At 43.0% G+C, this 17179-nt stretch overlaps 1 protein-coding gene across 1 annotated transcript in view; it reads right to left on the bottom strand.

The window, feature by feature from the left end:
* The window catches only part of LOC307240409 (glutamate receptor 1-like), a gene marked incomplete at both ends in the record, with an annotated part of 86608 nt that overhangs the window by 21219 nt on the left and 48210 nt on the right, over positions 1-17179 (bottom strand). The window contains 5 exons of the mRNA XM_080014193.1: positions 736-934; positions 9271-9403; positions 9919-10030; positions 11020-11235; positions 13662-13868. Of these exons, the coding sequence (XP_079870319.1) occupies positions 736-934; positions 9271-9403; positions 9919-10030; positions 11020-11235; positions 13662-13868 (867 nt within the window). The remainder of the gene's footprint in view (positions 1-735; positions 935-9270; positions 9404-9918; positions 10031-11019; positions 11236-13661; positions 13869-17179) is intronic.

The following is a 17179-nucleotide window of genomic DNA, read 5'->3' as shown; positions in this document are numbered from 1 at the left end:
GAATGGCATTTCAATTAATTTCAATGGGGAAAATTGATTTGCTATACGAGCGGATTGAATTCGAGCTCTGTCACGGCACGAATTAAACTCGTAAGTCAAAGTACCACTGTATGTCTATATATATATATATATATATATATATATATATATATATATACATATATAGTATAGTATAGTATATAACTATACTAAAGACATTTTATACTATACTGTTCTGTGTGTGCCCTCTTCACAACAAACACTCACTTCACTCAGACACTCTTTACTGCTGTATGGTTTAACATTTAACTTAAGTCTTGCTATTAAACCTGCAAAAAATATATATTTTTAAATGTTTTTATATGGCTGCAACTCCTTCACTGACCCTTAGGACAGCTTGGATCCCAGTTTGGGGACCGCTGGTCTCCTACGTGATCATATGTTTTGGCTCGGTTTTATATATAAAAACATAAATAGTCGAGTTTTATTAATGTTAAATAAATAAATTGTTGTTGCTAATATTTCATGTCAGGGTCTATATACAGTATATGTAGACTTTAATTTGATATTGACACATGATTATCAGTATAGATTGTATTACAACACCCCTACAGGATGAAAGGAACAGTACAATGTGTAATTTTGAAGACGTGTACTCTCTCTCTCTCTCTCTCTCTCTCTCTCTCTCTCTCTCTCTCGCTCTCTCTCTCTCTCTCTCTCTCTCTCTCTCTCTCTCTCTCTCTCTCTCTCGTTCACCCTAAAGAACTCTTTTGTGGAGCCTCCGTCCAAAGTGCCGTAGGCGATCTCCGTCTGCTTGGCCAGATCCTCAGCGCTCTCAATGGGCGACACCATCCTCTCCACGGTGAGGAAGGCTGCCAAGTTGGCCGTGTAGGAGGAGATGATGATGAGTGTGAAGAACCACCAGACCCCTCCGACAATACGACCCGAGAGGGACCTGGGGGAGTTCGAAAGAGAGAGATTATTGAACCTTAATTCATTCAATCAATCATTACATAGACATTCTACATGTTATAGCCATTTATTTAAAAAATATATATTTTTTTTAATAAAAGCATAAAAGCACACACACACACACACACACACACACACACACACACACACACACACACACACACACACACACACACTAAACCAGAAAAACGCTACCACCCAAAGCATCAACAAGAGGAGATCAGAGCCACACAGAGCAACAGAGTTCAGGCGTCGACAGAGACAGTGTTGTGTGCTGTTATTCTCATATTCCATTAGTATTCAGAATCTGAACCTTTCCCCTTATCACCAGCCAGTAAACAAAGAAGAAGGCAGGAGAGGGGAGAGGATAGAAGACAGCAGGAAAGAGGAGAAGAGGAGTGGAGGTAAGAGAGGTAAGAGCGGTCCAGAATTTACCAGAATGAGGGATTTGAGATTCTTATTTGGATGATCCTACGGACAAAAATGTACACAAAGCAAAAGTGTTCCGAAACATCAGAAGATTGGGGAGTGAGGAGAAATTATGTTCAACTTTGGCAACAAGAATACAATGTTCTATCTCAGACAAAATAAGTATTTAGTGTTACTTGGCCCGGTTGAGGGTCTCCTGGGAGGAAAAGAGACAGAAACTCACCCCCCTCGCAAAACACACACACACACACACACACACACACACACACACACACACACACACCTCTGTAAAGCAATAGAAATTGTTGCACAAAACAGTGTAAAAATAGCGCTGACTCAAACTTTATTTGTTTGTTGTTGAGCAGATTAAGGAAGGAGTAGACTGTTATCTTCTCTTCCTCTCTCTCTCCCTCCCTCTCTCTCCCTCGCTCTGTCTCCGTCTCTTTTTCTATTGTACTTGTGCACATTCCATTTTAATGTATTTGACATAGATAGAAAGGGCAATAGACAGTTCTGGGTGGAGGAGAAGGGTCTGCAAGTGAAGCCATACAAGAATGACGCTTGATTTTCTTTTTCCATGTAAGACTGACTTTTGCTTAAAAATGGAACATCATTCATTTCACGACCTAATCTCATGGAGGAAATAAGTACAGTACAATATTGTCCTTTGTGTTATATCTCCCTGGTGTTTTTTCAATGTCATTTTAATGTGTGGTAGGCCATTTTCATTTCCCTTTGGTGGGCAATTTGATGCCAAAATTGTTGAGAATTGTTTCACTTTTGTCATCGTGTCTCCTCCCTGTTGCCTCCGTATCAGCACAGAAGGTTAGAACAATACACATCGACACAAAAACACACACAAAGCAAACGCACACACACACTTTCACACACAAAGCAGAGATACATGAGCACACAAACACAAACAGTAATACACACTGACGCTCATGCGATACACACACACACACAAACAAAAACACACACACACACACAAACACACACACACACACACACACACACACACACACACACACACACACACACACACACACACACACACACACACACACACACACACACACACACACACACACACACACACACACACACACACATTCACACACAGATTTCTGTCTCAGTCTGTCTGTGTTTCCCAGATCAGACCAGCTGAATATCACACACACCCTTTAGGTATTTGTGTGTGTGTGTGTGTGTGTGTGTGTGTGTGTGTCTGTGTGTGTGTGTGTGTGTGTGTGTGTGTGTGTGTGTGTGTGTGTGTGTGTATGTGTTTGTGTGTCTGTGTGTATGTGTGTGTGTGTGTGTGCATGCGTGCGTGCTGTGTGTGTGTGAGTGTGTGTGTGTGCGTAGGTGTGTGTGTGTCTGTGTGTCAGTCTGTTAAACATGTCCCCACACTCAGGGTGGCAGGGTCACCTCTATACAAGCAAAACTAGCATTGCCACTGGGCTGCACTGTTCACGTCTCAGTCTGTGTGTGTGCATGTGCGTGTGTGTGTGTGTGTGTGTGTGTGTGTGTGTGTGTGTGTGTGTGTGTATGTGTGCATGCGTCTGCCTGTGTGTCTTTGTCTGCCTCTATCACCATAATTTGATGCCGATATTTTACCCCAGTGATTCCTTGTTATTGTTGCACATGGAACTAGGATTGCAAAAAGGGATTGCAAAAAATAACAGATGGTATATTGTTAATAATGATAATTTTAAGATGATGATTGTCAATTTATTTTCTGCTTTAATTTGAACATTAGGTGATTTGGGGCGGTTTCACAGACAGGGTGTAATCTAAATCAGGACTAATCCAATTGAAATTAATCCAGAATTGTAAAATGTCTTTATGATACGTTGCTGATAAGATGAATTAGTTCTAGACTAGGAAGTCCTAGACTAAGGTAGTTAAGGACTTATCAGCTCCTTCTGTCTGGTCTTGGTGCTGGTCGTAGTCCAGATAATTCCTTTATCTCTACTGTCAAGGTCAACCTGGAGGCCCACATCCATTAATCCAAAAATAAACCTGCCTCTGGCCAGGTTCTATTGAAGCCTTCACATAGAACTAGATAAGCGCTAATTTTCCTTCGTAAAATTATATTTTTAAAACCAAGACTAGGCCAAGTCTGAGACTATTTTGAACCGTGACTGAGAAAGGCCATTTCAGTTAGTCCAGATTAAAAGTGTGATTTAGTCTAAAATTTGGCCTAATCTGTGTCTGCGAAACAACCCCAATGTCTCTTTGCAGGATCATATAGGACCTCAGCACAAACAATAACTTCTGCTGATGTGAATTAATAAAAACCGGTTCTACTGTATAGGATAATCCCTAAAGGCTGCTTTTGCATCGAAGCGGTATGAAGGGTAATATTTTGACATTCTGGTGCTTAATCAATCGAGTTTAGTTTAAGATGGGGCCATATCAAATACTAGTTGGTCTTTGCTGTATGTGAAATATGTTGGTTTCTTCAGGGTTGAAGCATTTTAAAATATGCCAAATATATTTGAGCCATATAGGATAGTCTATGGCTATCAGACCACACTCCGATAGTGTGGTCCTTTTGGCAAGTTTAAAGACACAAGCCATGTGAAGAATGTTACATCCGTTGTTTATCATTAGGTTTAGTGTATATTGCCACTTCTTATTGTGTACAGTTAACTGTTAGGTTTTTTGTATATTTTCCAATTGTTCTATATACTGACATTTTGTTTTTTATAATTTTATTGTCTTGTTTTATTATTAATTTGCCTACTGTTTTGAAGTGAGCTGCTGAGACAATTGCAATTTCACTTCAGGATGAATAAAGTACCTTTCTATCTATCTATCTATCTATCTATCTATATATCTATCTATCTATCTATCTATCTATCTATCTATCTATCTACTCTATCTATCTATCTATCTATCTATCTATCTATCTATCTACTCTATCTATCTATCTATCTATCTTGACAGACTTGACAGTTTTAGTCTGCTATCATCCCATCATGTGTTAAATCTCTCAAGATTCAAGATTCAAGAGGTTTATTTGTCACATACAGAGCACGGCATTTTGAATATAAAACCAGCTTCAACACTCACCTCTCAGCCCTGTCAGCCCTGTGAAAATTATTTGAACTGTGCGTGTGTGCGTGCGTGTGAATCTGTTTGTTGAGGTGCATTGAATTGAGGAGACAGGCACCCTGGGGCAGCCAAGTGAAACATTGGCTGGTCACTTCACAAACACACACACACACACACACACACACACACACACACACACACACACACACACACACAGAACCAGAAACACAAATAGAAATAAATTCTTAATAAACAGACACAAATGCCAATATTTCCATTATTTCAGGGTTCATTTGACTAATGCACTACCTTAATCACTTCTGTAGATTGCTGAACAGACACACACACACACACACACGCATACACACACACACACACACACACACACCCACACACGCACCCACGCACGCACCCACACACATACACATGCACACACACATGCAGATCGATAAATAAATGAAAAAGTCAGGTGAACCACAAACATTGCAAAACGACACTTAATGTTACAAAATTCACACCCAAGGACAAACAACATTCCTGCTAATTTTACCCTCCCACACACTCGAGGTCCAAAATAAGAAAGAGCCTCAGGCTTCACAGCGTCGACTGGACAGCCTCTGACAGCCAGCGAGTGTGTGTGTGTGTTATTCTTAATGTGTGTTTGTCCCTGCAAATACACAGACATACAGTATCGATTGTGTGAGTGTGTTAAAGTTTGTCTTCTATTAAATAAAAAGCTGCTGGCAGAAATAAAGACAATACAAAAGCTGTTCATTTCTATCCAGCATCACACCAGAATGCCCTTTAAAGATCCTTTTCACCTTTCACCTTTTCATTCACCTGTGTGATTTTTAAAAATTCTATAATTTACTGTAAATATAGCATGGCTGGGTTGATATGAATGTTAGGATATCTGATCCAGTTCAGTTAGTTAAGAGACCCATGGACCTTGGGCAGAGGGAGAACACAAAAAGGTTTCTTGTTTCCTATGACTATGCTGGGGTTTCATTCGCCCCAAATACGCACCAAGTCTCCGCCGCTTTAGAAACACCTGTCTCAGTGAGCATAAACCCAAACTTGAGGCTGCAGTCTATTCCTATGTTCCAGACCAGAGAAGGTTAGAAAAAGTTGAAAGGTCAGTGGAACAGTCCAGATGTGTCCTGCAGAACTGGATTGATTCTGCTCTGTTGACAGTAGCACAAAGTTTGCGGTGACATTAATCTTCTTGTAATGCAAAGGGTTTTGGTTTTAGTTTTTTTTTTTAGTTTCAAAGTTGTAGGTAAAAGTTGTAGAGGAGAACCTTAGATTTGATGCCTGGTGGCTCTGCTCCACACTGTTGCTTAGAATTAAATTATATTTTCCGTAGTTAGCACCAATACCTTACTGTCTAAGTCCAAACAGCCAAGCGTATTAAAACATGCCTGGAAGGTTTTCAAGCTCCTAAACGAGTTAAAGAGACTACAATTAAACTGATATCCATTGCAACATGAATAAATGTGCAACATTTTAGAAAATAAAGTTACATAAATGAAGAAACAACCACAAACTGATGCACAAACTGGCATGTCCATGCACACATACTTAAATACAAGTGTGGAAGAATGTCAAGAGATAAGCAGAAGGAGGGTGTTAGAGACAGGGTTGGGGGGGGGGGGGGGGGGATAAGGCAGCAGCTGCGTTGTGGCAGGGGGAGATAAGGGTGGGACTGGACAACAGACATATTGATGAAATAATGAGAAGAAAAAGAAGAAGAGAGCCACATAAAAATGTTCACATTTTCTGCTGTAGCAAAAATAATTAAATCAGTGCTTATTTCCCTTACTTACTTCCCTTTCACACAATGTGCTGTATATGTATATACATACACACAAACACAAACAGGTTGCAATTTAATTAGGCTGTAGTTTAATTACTTGGAGAACAACAAATGAAAAACATAGGAAAGACCAGATAGATAGATAGATAGATAGATAGATAGATAGATAGATAGATAAATAGATAGATAGATAGAGCAGCAGACAGCAGGGAGTATTGTTGAAATTCTCTCCATCCGTGAGTCACTCTCATTTCTGCAATCTGGCTCAGAAATGTCAGAAACAGCTGCTAGGGGAAACACACAAATACACTTACTTACACTCTTTCACACAAACACACAAATCAGTAGCCACGTTCCTATCTACCTATAAGGTCTCTATCTCTCCCTCTCTCTTAGTCACTTAGATGCACACACACACACTCTTCATACCTGCACACACACACACACACACACACACACACACACACACACACACACACACACACACACACACACACACACACACACACACACACACACACACACACACACACACACACACACACACACACACACAGTGCATACACATGAATTAAATGTTTCTTTCTGTCAAAGTGATGCTTGTGTGTCCTTGACAGGAGGTGGGAGCTGTAATCCCCGACAGGAAAACGCTCGGGGTGACACAGACTCGGAGAGTAAAACTTTGATCTAGTCCAGTGACTGTCAAATGACACGGTGTAGCTCAACAACAGCAAAACAGCCAAACAGACAAACCGTCACAACAAGCAATAGCACCCGCTATTGGACTACTGCTCTTTTTTTGGACAAATTTTCGTAGAAACTATACCGTTAAACCCACTGACCTCACTGCAAATGTTGGGGATTGAGCACCTTTGTTGAATATTGAGGGGAGAGTTTTTTTCTGATATTTACAGTCACACTGTAGACTGGAAGGCTTCATAGGTCCCAAAATCCTATTGAGCACGGAAACTTCTTCCTGAGATCAGATTGAAACTGACCATCTTTTTCCACAAAAATACCCAGACCCTTTTTTTCCTCTCAAATACTACAGAGCCAATCCAAAGGATGTCCAAAAGGAGAATGGATCCGAGTCGGGTCTCTTGGGTCAGTTTAGGTATTTTCTGGATCCGAACACATCCCATGATTAAAATTGCTCCTAAAATGCTGGTTTTCTAACCTGTCAATGTCTCCACTGTACTTAGTTTTTGTTTTTTCCCCGTTTGTTATCTGATAGGCTAATCATCAGGGGCGGTGCTCCCTATAGGCGACATACAGTAGGCAGCCACCTAAGGCGCCATCTCGAGGGGGTAAATCAAAAAAAGTAAATCATCAGGGAGTGATCATCACTGGCTGAATTCAAACCCAGGTCACTGCAGGGGTTTCACCTATATGGTACATGTTCCTATCTGGTTAAGCCACCAGAACACAGCTGGTAACTCTCTGTCGGTACTATTCCATCAGAATTCTTCTGGCAGTGCCTATGGGGCACCCACACTCTGATGGTACCAACTTGGCGCGATTGGTGCGCCAGAACAGTGTGTTTTTATTTTAGATGGAGGTTATTTTATTTTACTCTGTTTGCTCATGGAACAAAACAAGTACCACGTGTAATGGGAAACTTTCTCTGTCACTCTCCGTCACCCAATTGGCCAGAAAGAAATGTGGACATAGGTTAGAAGACCTCAGTAGAAGACCTCTACTGAAGACTCAAAATAGCAATTATCTCAGCATCCCAAACTCCTCTAACCTTAAGTCAACCGCTGTTTCCAGTGTTTTTTTTATTATTTTTTTAACCTGTGCTGTCAGCATGCTGGGCATACAACACAGGGTATTTGTATGCCATTTGCATCTAGGACAGAGTTGGTCTGCAAGAGGAGTTCAAGTTCTCAACCTACAATGCAACTCTTTATTATTTCTTAAATGATCAAGAACTGCTGCAATAACTCTGTCTTGTGGACGACCTGTAGAATGACAAGAGCACAGTTTTTGGTTATGGAGAGCCACCACCAACCCCCCTCTTTGGAGAACTATTTATCATGTTTGGATCTATAAACAACTGATCACTACTCCAAGAGGGGGAGAATCACCATGGTGAGACAAATAAACATAGAAACAAACAACATTTACACAAAAACATAAACATTGAATGACCACATGTATTGAAAAACTGAATTAGGTTCGGGAAAACTGGAACTACAACTGGTCACGTGGCCTCTTCCTGTCAAAGTTATGGCAGTAAATAAGGGAGGAAAGGAGAGGAAAGCACGGTTGCTGGGGTGCACTCCAAGCAGGGGTGCATGTGTGCAAGTGTGTGTGTGTGCGTGCGTGCGTGCTTGTGTGTGTGTAAGATATCCACCGGTGAGTGTACTGTACATGACTTATCCCCAGTGGTACTGGTGTAGAAGGTCGGTATTATGTTGCGGCGCCTCCAAGCAGCGCAAGGGGCCCCGAAGCCCCCCGAACTCCACAGCCCCGCGGACAACCCCCGGCTGCAGGAGATCCCGCCTGCGGCCACGGAAGACCCCCGGGACCCCAGAGAAGCCAGAGGGCCGTGGAGCAACTCCCGCGCCCAGCCTGAGGAGCATGACCAAGTCCCAGGGAGCACGAGGAGGCCCTGCGCCCCAGGGGCGCACACATACAACCAGCCCCCGGGTGCAGGCACAAGACGCAGCCGCCGGCACAGAACCCAGGCCACGGGCGCAAGGCACGGACCGCGGGCCCGGATCACGGCCCCACGGTGACAGACTGACACCCCAGCCGGCTCGGGTGGGCCGGCAAGACCCCCACACCCACCCACGCCCCGCACAAGGGGGGGGGGGCTCGCCCCACCGCAGCTGACCAGGCGCCCTGCCCGGTGTGAGTGCCAAGCCCGGCATGAGTGCCAAGCACTGTTTCCAGTGTATATAGATGTGGGATAAGCTGTTCGCCGGAAGGTTCACAGTCAAGCTTATATAAACACACTGGCCTATTCTGATCTGCCCTTCCATTTTCTACCCCTTCCGAGTGTTTTGTACCTTGGGGAGATGTCGCAGCCCTGTTGCATGAAGGCCCCCAAGGAGAACCAGAGCGAGTTGAAGATCCCAAACTCATTAGTGTGCTCCGGAGTGTCCTTCTCCTTCTGCTGTTTATGGGTGGGGTTCTGAGCTCCTACGAGGGCAGGACAACAGGGGTGAGGCAGGCGGCGGCATCGATACAAGGTATATAGCAACCAGGCAGGCTCAGGAAACACCAGCACATAGCAATACTGTTCAGTCACCCTCGTGGAAAATGAACTTGGAAATTATGAGGTATTGAGAGCAGAGAAGTAAAAGTACTCTGATTGTTCGGTTTCCTGAGATGCGTTGTAATACTAAAACTACTGAGCTAATCTTCTCCCTCATCCATCTATAATGAGCACTATTATAGACAAAACAAGCAACATCACACCCACTTGGCTCTAGCCTTTCCAAAATTTCTGTTGACAATGTTATGAAACTAAGCTTGCTCAAAACATCCCTTTATGCAAATAGCCTAAATAACCTAATAAGACTTCCAGTGTACTGGAAATGGAATGTACCGTATGTGTATATTTATTTACATGTTAAGCAAGCACAGTAAATGTAAGGGACTCTTTGGCCTTTGGTAAAGACCTGGCGTTAAAACAATGAAAAGCTGTTCCGTACCTTGGAAGTGTCCTGGGTCGGAGGAAGAGGTCTGAGCTCGTCGGGAGGCCGGCAGCTCATCTTCATCATCAGAATCGTCTCCCTGCCACTCGTAGGGACTGAAACGACTGACCTATTCAACGGACAGGGGTGGGAGTGGTGATCTATTATTGAGATGGTAAGACTCTTTATTTCCTTATTCTTTATCTATATTATTTCTGAGGGTTGGAGTACTGGATAGTACACCTACAGGAAATGGAAATTGTTAAGGTTTAGGTATTGAAAACATGGTTGGCGTGGAGTTGGATACGCAACGCCACAAAAAAGCCTTTAGGGTGTGGTGCTACACTAAAACAATCCCTCAACCCCAAGCAAATAATACTCAAATTCTTATCCTACATTTTTAGCTCAGAGTTTAGGATTAGGGGGCTTTGAGACTGCGAGTGTGAAAGGCGGCTATACAAATAAACTTGACTTGAAGCAGGCAGAAAATCAGGCAGCGAAGCAGTTCGGCTGGAGGAGTCGGCTGCTTAAATAGGCCAACTTATGAGGGCGTGCAAGCGTGTGGTGCCGTCGAGTTGTCTGACAGAAATTCAATTCTTGGTTTCTCAGATATCCCATAATTAAGATTTATTGCATGCATTTAATTATCTTATCTTTCCCGTGCGTTTTTTCTTGATAGTGTGATTGGCAATATTATTGGACTAATGTCAGCTCAGTTGTGTACCTTCTCAGTTTTACAGCCAATATACCAATTGTTTGCATGTCCATAATTGAGCATACTATTTAGCATAGCAAATTCATTTTTAGAATGCCCAAAACCATAGTATGCTCAAATAACATTCAAATAGTGCCAGGATGACAAAGTCAATGCTAAATAACAAAATGTTAATATAAATATCAGACAAATCTATATACAGTACTGATGAGCCTGAGCCTCCTGTCTTATTTCACCATGAACCTTTAAAATTCTAACCGAACACACACACACACACACACACACACACACACACACACACACACACACACACACACACACACACACACACACACACACACACACACACACACACACACACACACACACGCACACACTTAAAGTTTCCCTCCCCTGGGCCTGACCAGAAAGAGCACCACGCTGACTCCGATGTAGGCAAAGACGATGCACATCCAGATCTCGTAGGCCAATGGGTCAAGGAAGGAGAAGACCCCCGGCTTGGACTTGGTGGGCTTCTTGATCATAATGGAGATGCCCAGTGACATGAAGGGTTTGGTGAAATCAATAACTTCCTCCCGCACCAGGGTGATGGTCAGAGGGGCCACAGCCACATCAGCCTTCTGCAGAAAGGGAGAGGGAGAGAGAAAGAGAGTGGAGATACACAAGACAGAAGAGATACCAGATATTGATAGATAGATAGATAGATAGATAGATAGATAGATAGATAGATAGATAGATAGATAGATAGATAGATAGATAGATAGATAGATAGATAGATAGAGTAAATTAATAACAATAACAATAAATATTTAATTGGCAATATGCAATAAACTTATATATCAAAAACATACAACAAATGAAAATCTTACTTAGAAAATAGAAAAAAAATGTCAATATACAATACAATGACAATACAACACAATAAAAATGAATGATAAACAATAAAACTCTGTATCAACAATTCACAGTCTGACAAAAGTAGGAATTGTGCAAGTGTGCACACAAATACAATTAAATAAACACTGGAAAGACCTGAACATGCAGTGGTTCACACATCACACCTGCAGTGGTTTTAAAGTGTGTATTTTAAAGACCTGTGCCTTTCGAAAACCTTTTCCAAGACACCCAGAGAATGCCACTTTCCAGTCAAATATCTCAGTGCATCTGTGGTAAACAGGAGTGTTTTATTTTCTTCGCTCACAGTTTAGGATTAGGGGGCGTCATCAAATTATCCTTTGAATGTGGGATGGCAAATCCTTTGAGACTGCAACTATGAGAAAGGGCTGTGCGAACAAACATGACTTGACTTGTGAGAGACTGTGATGTAACCCAGGAAATACACGGTGCCAGAGCCATGTGCGATATCACGACATTACCCAGGTGCTCGACTCTTCCAAGCTTTCAAACCAACACCCGTCCTCCCTTGCGTGTAAAACACATTAGCATATACTTGTGCGTGCTCTACTCACATGTCCCAGCAGATAACACTGTGTGATCATCTCTCTCTCTCTCTCCTTGTTTATGTTTTACACACACTCTCCCTCGCCTCATTTCCTCGTCTCATGTTCATCTGCATTTCTGCCTCTCTATCCATCTCTCTCCCACACATCCTCCCCTCTCTCTTGAGGAATCTGGGGGTCTGTCCTCCGTTAACTAGTGAGATCTGTAGTTGAATCATAATGAGACTTTCTAGAAACGCAAGTCTATTTTCAACACTCGCAACAAAAAAGACCCGTGGGAAGAACCGTAGCACAACACACAACAGCCTCGTGTCCACAGACAGAGACGTGTACGCTCACGCTGTGGAGTTATGGAGTTATTTATGCCTTTGCATGTGGCAAGACTATTCTGATGAATCTTGTTTCCCCCAAAGAACTTGAAAGAGAAATTACATTCAATAGCCGGCAGTCATAAGTATTAAGTGAGGTCAAAAGCAAATGTCCTTCTCCTTTTTCCTTTGCTCCTTACACCAGTGAGCCAAGAGCTACAGATGTTTACTAGGGCTGTACGCGACACAGAATTTTGTCAGTCGAATCGAATTCGGCTGTTCCAAAAAAGTGTGTTTTTATTTTAGATGTAGTTTATTTTATTTTACGTCTGCTTATGGAACGAAACAAGTGTGTGTGGAATGGTATGGAACGAAAGCGTGTGTAATGGGGACACTTTCTCCATCACTCTCTCACCGATCACCCCCTCTCCATGCGTAATGTGCAGAAAATAATGTGGTGTACGAGTGTACGAGTTGTGCCCCGTTCCTGCGTGCGCGGTCCCTACACTGTTTTTATTAGTTTTATTTGGAGGAATGGGGCACGGTGATCGGGATGCGCGATGAGCGTGTGTTTGAATCACACACATTAAATATATATTTATGATTCCTCTTATTTATAATTCCCCATTGACACATTGTTATCCCTGTGCCTTTTGTAAGCGTCTATCTGTTTTATCCTGTTATTGTAATGCACACTGACTGACAAAAAAAATAAACAAACAAAAAAAAGACTGCTGGACTTAAAGAATCTCAGTCGACTGACGGGTTTCTGACTGATGATTTGACTCGTCGACTTTCAGGAGCAGCCCTAAAGTTTACGTTTCAGCTCTTAATTTAACCATAATTGTACCTTCCTAATTTTAAGTGAATGAGCAAAAGGGAAAGTGGGTTCATCATGAATGTATCAATGTATTCTCCATATTTCATGGAGATCCACTAGATACTATACCCTATATTTTCCATTGGTTTTCATTGGTCAAGGGTGTTTTAACAGGCTCAATCTTCTAAATATTATCTCTAGTTTGGGTCATAGAATATTCACAAGAAAATCTGTGTTCTGGGTGAGTGGAATTAGCTTTCTTTACCTTTGTCCATCATCAGCCTTTGAGGACATTTTCACAGAAAACATGAAGGAGTTCCAGTACTTTTTTTTTTTTTTTTCTGTGGCCAAACAGGAACTTAAACCAGGACCAGGGGGTGAAAGCTTGAACTGTGAGGTGAGGGGATGGGTACAGTCCATGCAGATGAAGCCTTTTATTTATTGTATTACGGACTTACCCCGTAGACCAGTTCTCCCACCATGCCATTCCACATCTTGGTTTCGGGGTCCCTGGAGCCGTATTTGCCGTCCCCCACCAGCTCCAGCCGGTAGCTGAAGCCCACGTGCTTGGCGATCTCGGTGGCCAGCTCCACGCAGTAGCCCTCGTACCTGTCGTTCCCCACCAACTGTTCGTGGTTCTTCTTCAGCATCACATAGGGAGCCTCCTGCAGGGAGAGAGAGACAGAGGGAGGGAGAGAGATGTGTCATTTACTATGAGCATGATGTGAGAATCATCTTGTCATGCATGTTGGAGGTCAGATTCATTTAGTTTGAGAAAGAACGAGAGGTTGTATAATGGTTTTCTTTTTTTTCTAAGACACTTACAAGATGCAAGTTGGCGCCGCGCTAGTGGCATCCTGTTGCAGTAGCTTGGTAAGAAGAAAGGAGGAGGGATCGCTGTGTTTGTGAACAACGGATGGTGTAATTCCAGACATATTACTGTGAAGGAGTGTTTCTGTAGCCCAGACATCGAACTGTTGGCCGTGGGTTTTCGTTCATATTGACTGCCGAGGGAGTTCACACGCGGCATCATTTTTGCTGTTTACATCCGACCATCAGCTGTTGCTGACGCAGCGTGTGATCTGTCATCTGCTCAGTCACTGCCAGACTACAAACAAAACACCCAAATGCATTCATAGCAATTTCTGGAGACTTTAACTACACTTCTCTCTCTGCTACACTTCCAACTTTTCAGCATTTTGTCAACTGCCCCAAAGAAAATAAAACTCAATGCAAATTTGAGAGATGCATACAGCTCCAAAGAGCCCCCCTCTACCACCCACCAGTCTGTTACCTGTAGTCAGGTGAAGAGGTAGCTGGAGAGACTGCACCAGAAACAAGGCTGCGGGTCCGGATATTATCAGCCCCAGGGTCCTGAAGGCCTGCGTGGACCAGCTATGTGAGATTCTACAGCACCTCTTTAACCTCAGCCTGAGCCAGGAGAAGGTTCCAGTGCTGTTGAAGACATCCTGCCTTGTTCCGGTACCTAAGAAGCCTAAGAAGTCTTCTCCATCTGCCCTCAATGACTAAAGACCGGTTGCCTTGACATCACACATCATGAAAGTCATGGAGAGACTGATATTGGCCCATCTCACACCTCAGGTGAGCACCTCTCTGGATCCACTGCAGTTTGCCTACCGCCCTAAGGTTGGAGTTGAAGACGGCATCATCTACCTTCTTCAGCGAGCCCACTCTCACCTAAAGAACATAAGCAGCACTAGGAGGATCATGTTTTTTGATTTCTCCGGTGCTTTCAACACGATCCAGCCTGCACTGCTGCGAGAAAAGCTCCAAGAGATGCAGGTGAACGCCTCCACAACCTCCTGGATTATTGACTAAATGACAGACACACCACAGTTTGTGCGGCTGAGGGAATGTGTGTCTGAGCGGCTGGTTAGCAGGAACAGGAACATTGTAGGCAACCACCTGCGGTGCACCTTTCCTCTTCACTGTGTTTACCCCAGACTTCGAATACATATCGGAGTCCTGTCATCTGCAGAATTTTTTGGATGACTGTGCAGTAGGGGTGTATCACTGGTGGACAGGTGACTGAGTACAGGGAACTGGTGGACCACTCTGTGGCATGGTGTGGAACGACCACCTCCTCTTAAATGCGACCAAGATGAAGGAGATGGTTGTGGATTTCAGGAGGAACAGGACAAAGCCAAACACTATTTCTATCCTGGGAGAAAAAGTGGAGGTAGTGGAGGGTTACAGGCACCTGGACAACAGACTGGGCTGGAAATGCAACACTGAGGCTGTCTACAGGAAGGGACAGAGCAGACTCGAATTCTTGAGGAAGCTCACGTCCATAGTAGAATTTTCTTTGCAGTCATCTGTTTGGGCAGCAGCATTAGAGCAAGCGACTCCAAGAAACTGAACAAACTGATAAGGAAGGCTGGCTCTGTGCTGGGACTGCTCTGGAGCCCCTAGAGCTGGTTGTGGAGAAAAGGATGTTGCACATGCTGCTCAGCATAATGGACAACAGGCTACTTCAGCTCCGCTGCAATAAGGACCGTTACAGGAGGTCATTCCTGCCCACCGCAATAGCCACCTACAATGACTCCACTCTGTGCCAGGAGAGGAAACTCCTCCTCTGAATGATAACGCACAAGGCACATTTTTACATCACATTTAACTTCTACTTTTAAGCTTTACCTTGCACTAGGTTAAATCATATTTATTATATTTAATTTCTATATAGTATAGTTGTTATTTTATATGTATATACACATATGAATATATATATATGTGTGTATCTGTATATATATACATGTATGTATGCATATATATGTGCATATATATATATATATATATATATACAGTATATGTGTATATGTGTATGCATATATGTATGCATATATGTATGTATGTATGTATGTGTATATACTGTATATATAAATTGTATATATGTGTGTATGTGTATGTGTGTGTATATATACAGTATATGTGTATATATATGCATATATATATGGGTGTGCATATGTATATATGTGTATGCATGTATGTATGTGTGTATATACTGTATATATATATATATATATATATATATACATATATATATCTATATACACACTACTCACAAAAAGTTAGGGATATTTGGCTTTCGGGTGAAATTTATGGAAAATGTAAAAAAATTATTGAAACAAAAGCCAACAACAGTGGTGGGTACACCACAACAAATGTCAATGTCTCAATAACTTGTCCTGTGCCCTTGAGCAACAATTACAGCTTGACAACAACGTCTCATGCTGTTCACAAGTCGACTTATTGTCTGCTGAGGCATGGCACCCCACACTTCTTGAAGGGCAGCCCTCAGGTCATTGAGGTTCTGAGGTACAGAGTTACGAGCCTCTACACGGCGACTCAGCTGATCCCATAGGTTTTCTATGGGATTCGGGTCTGGAGAAAGTGCAGGCCACTCCATTTGAGGTACCCCAGCCTCCAGCAGCCGTTCCCTAATGATGCCACCTCGATGAGCTGGAGCGTTGTCGTCCATGAAGATGAAATGAGGCCTGTGTTGTTCATGCAGGGGCACAATGACTGGATTAATGATGTTATTCAGGTAGTATGGGCTTGTCACTGTACCATTCATAAAGTGTAGGGCAGTTCTGTATTGACTAGACACAGCTGCCCACACTGTAACACCACCACCACCAAAGGCTCGTCTGGTGACAACAGTGGCTGATGCATAGCTCTCTCCTTGACGTGTCCAACATCGTTGGCGACCATCATTTCTGCTCAACATGAATCGACTTTCCTCAGAGAACAGCACTGAGGCCCATTGGTCCCTCGTCCAGCATAAATGCTCCCTGTCCCGTGCAAGACGATGATGCCTGTGCCTGGTGGTGTGGTCAGGTACCCTTGCAGGTCGTCTAGCACGTAGACCACGCTGATGTAAGCGGTTTTGAATGGTCTGACGTGGCACTTGGGTACCTCTCACCTCCCTTAAATGTGCCTGGAGTTAAGTGGCATC

The sequence above is a fragment of the Zeus faber genome (assembly GCF_960531495.2).
Source record: "Zeus faber genome assembly, chromosome: 14".
In the NCBI taxonomy this organism is placed as follows: Eukaryota; Metazoa; Chordata; class Actinopteri; order Zeiformes; family Zeidae; genus Zeus; species Zeus faber.
This window is presented reverse-complemented; position numbering and strand designations above follow the sequence as displayed.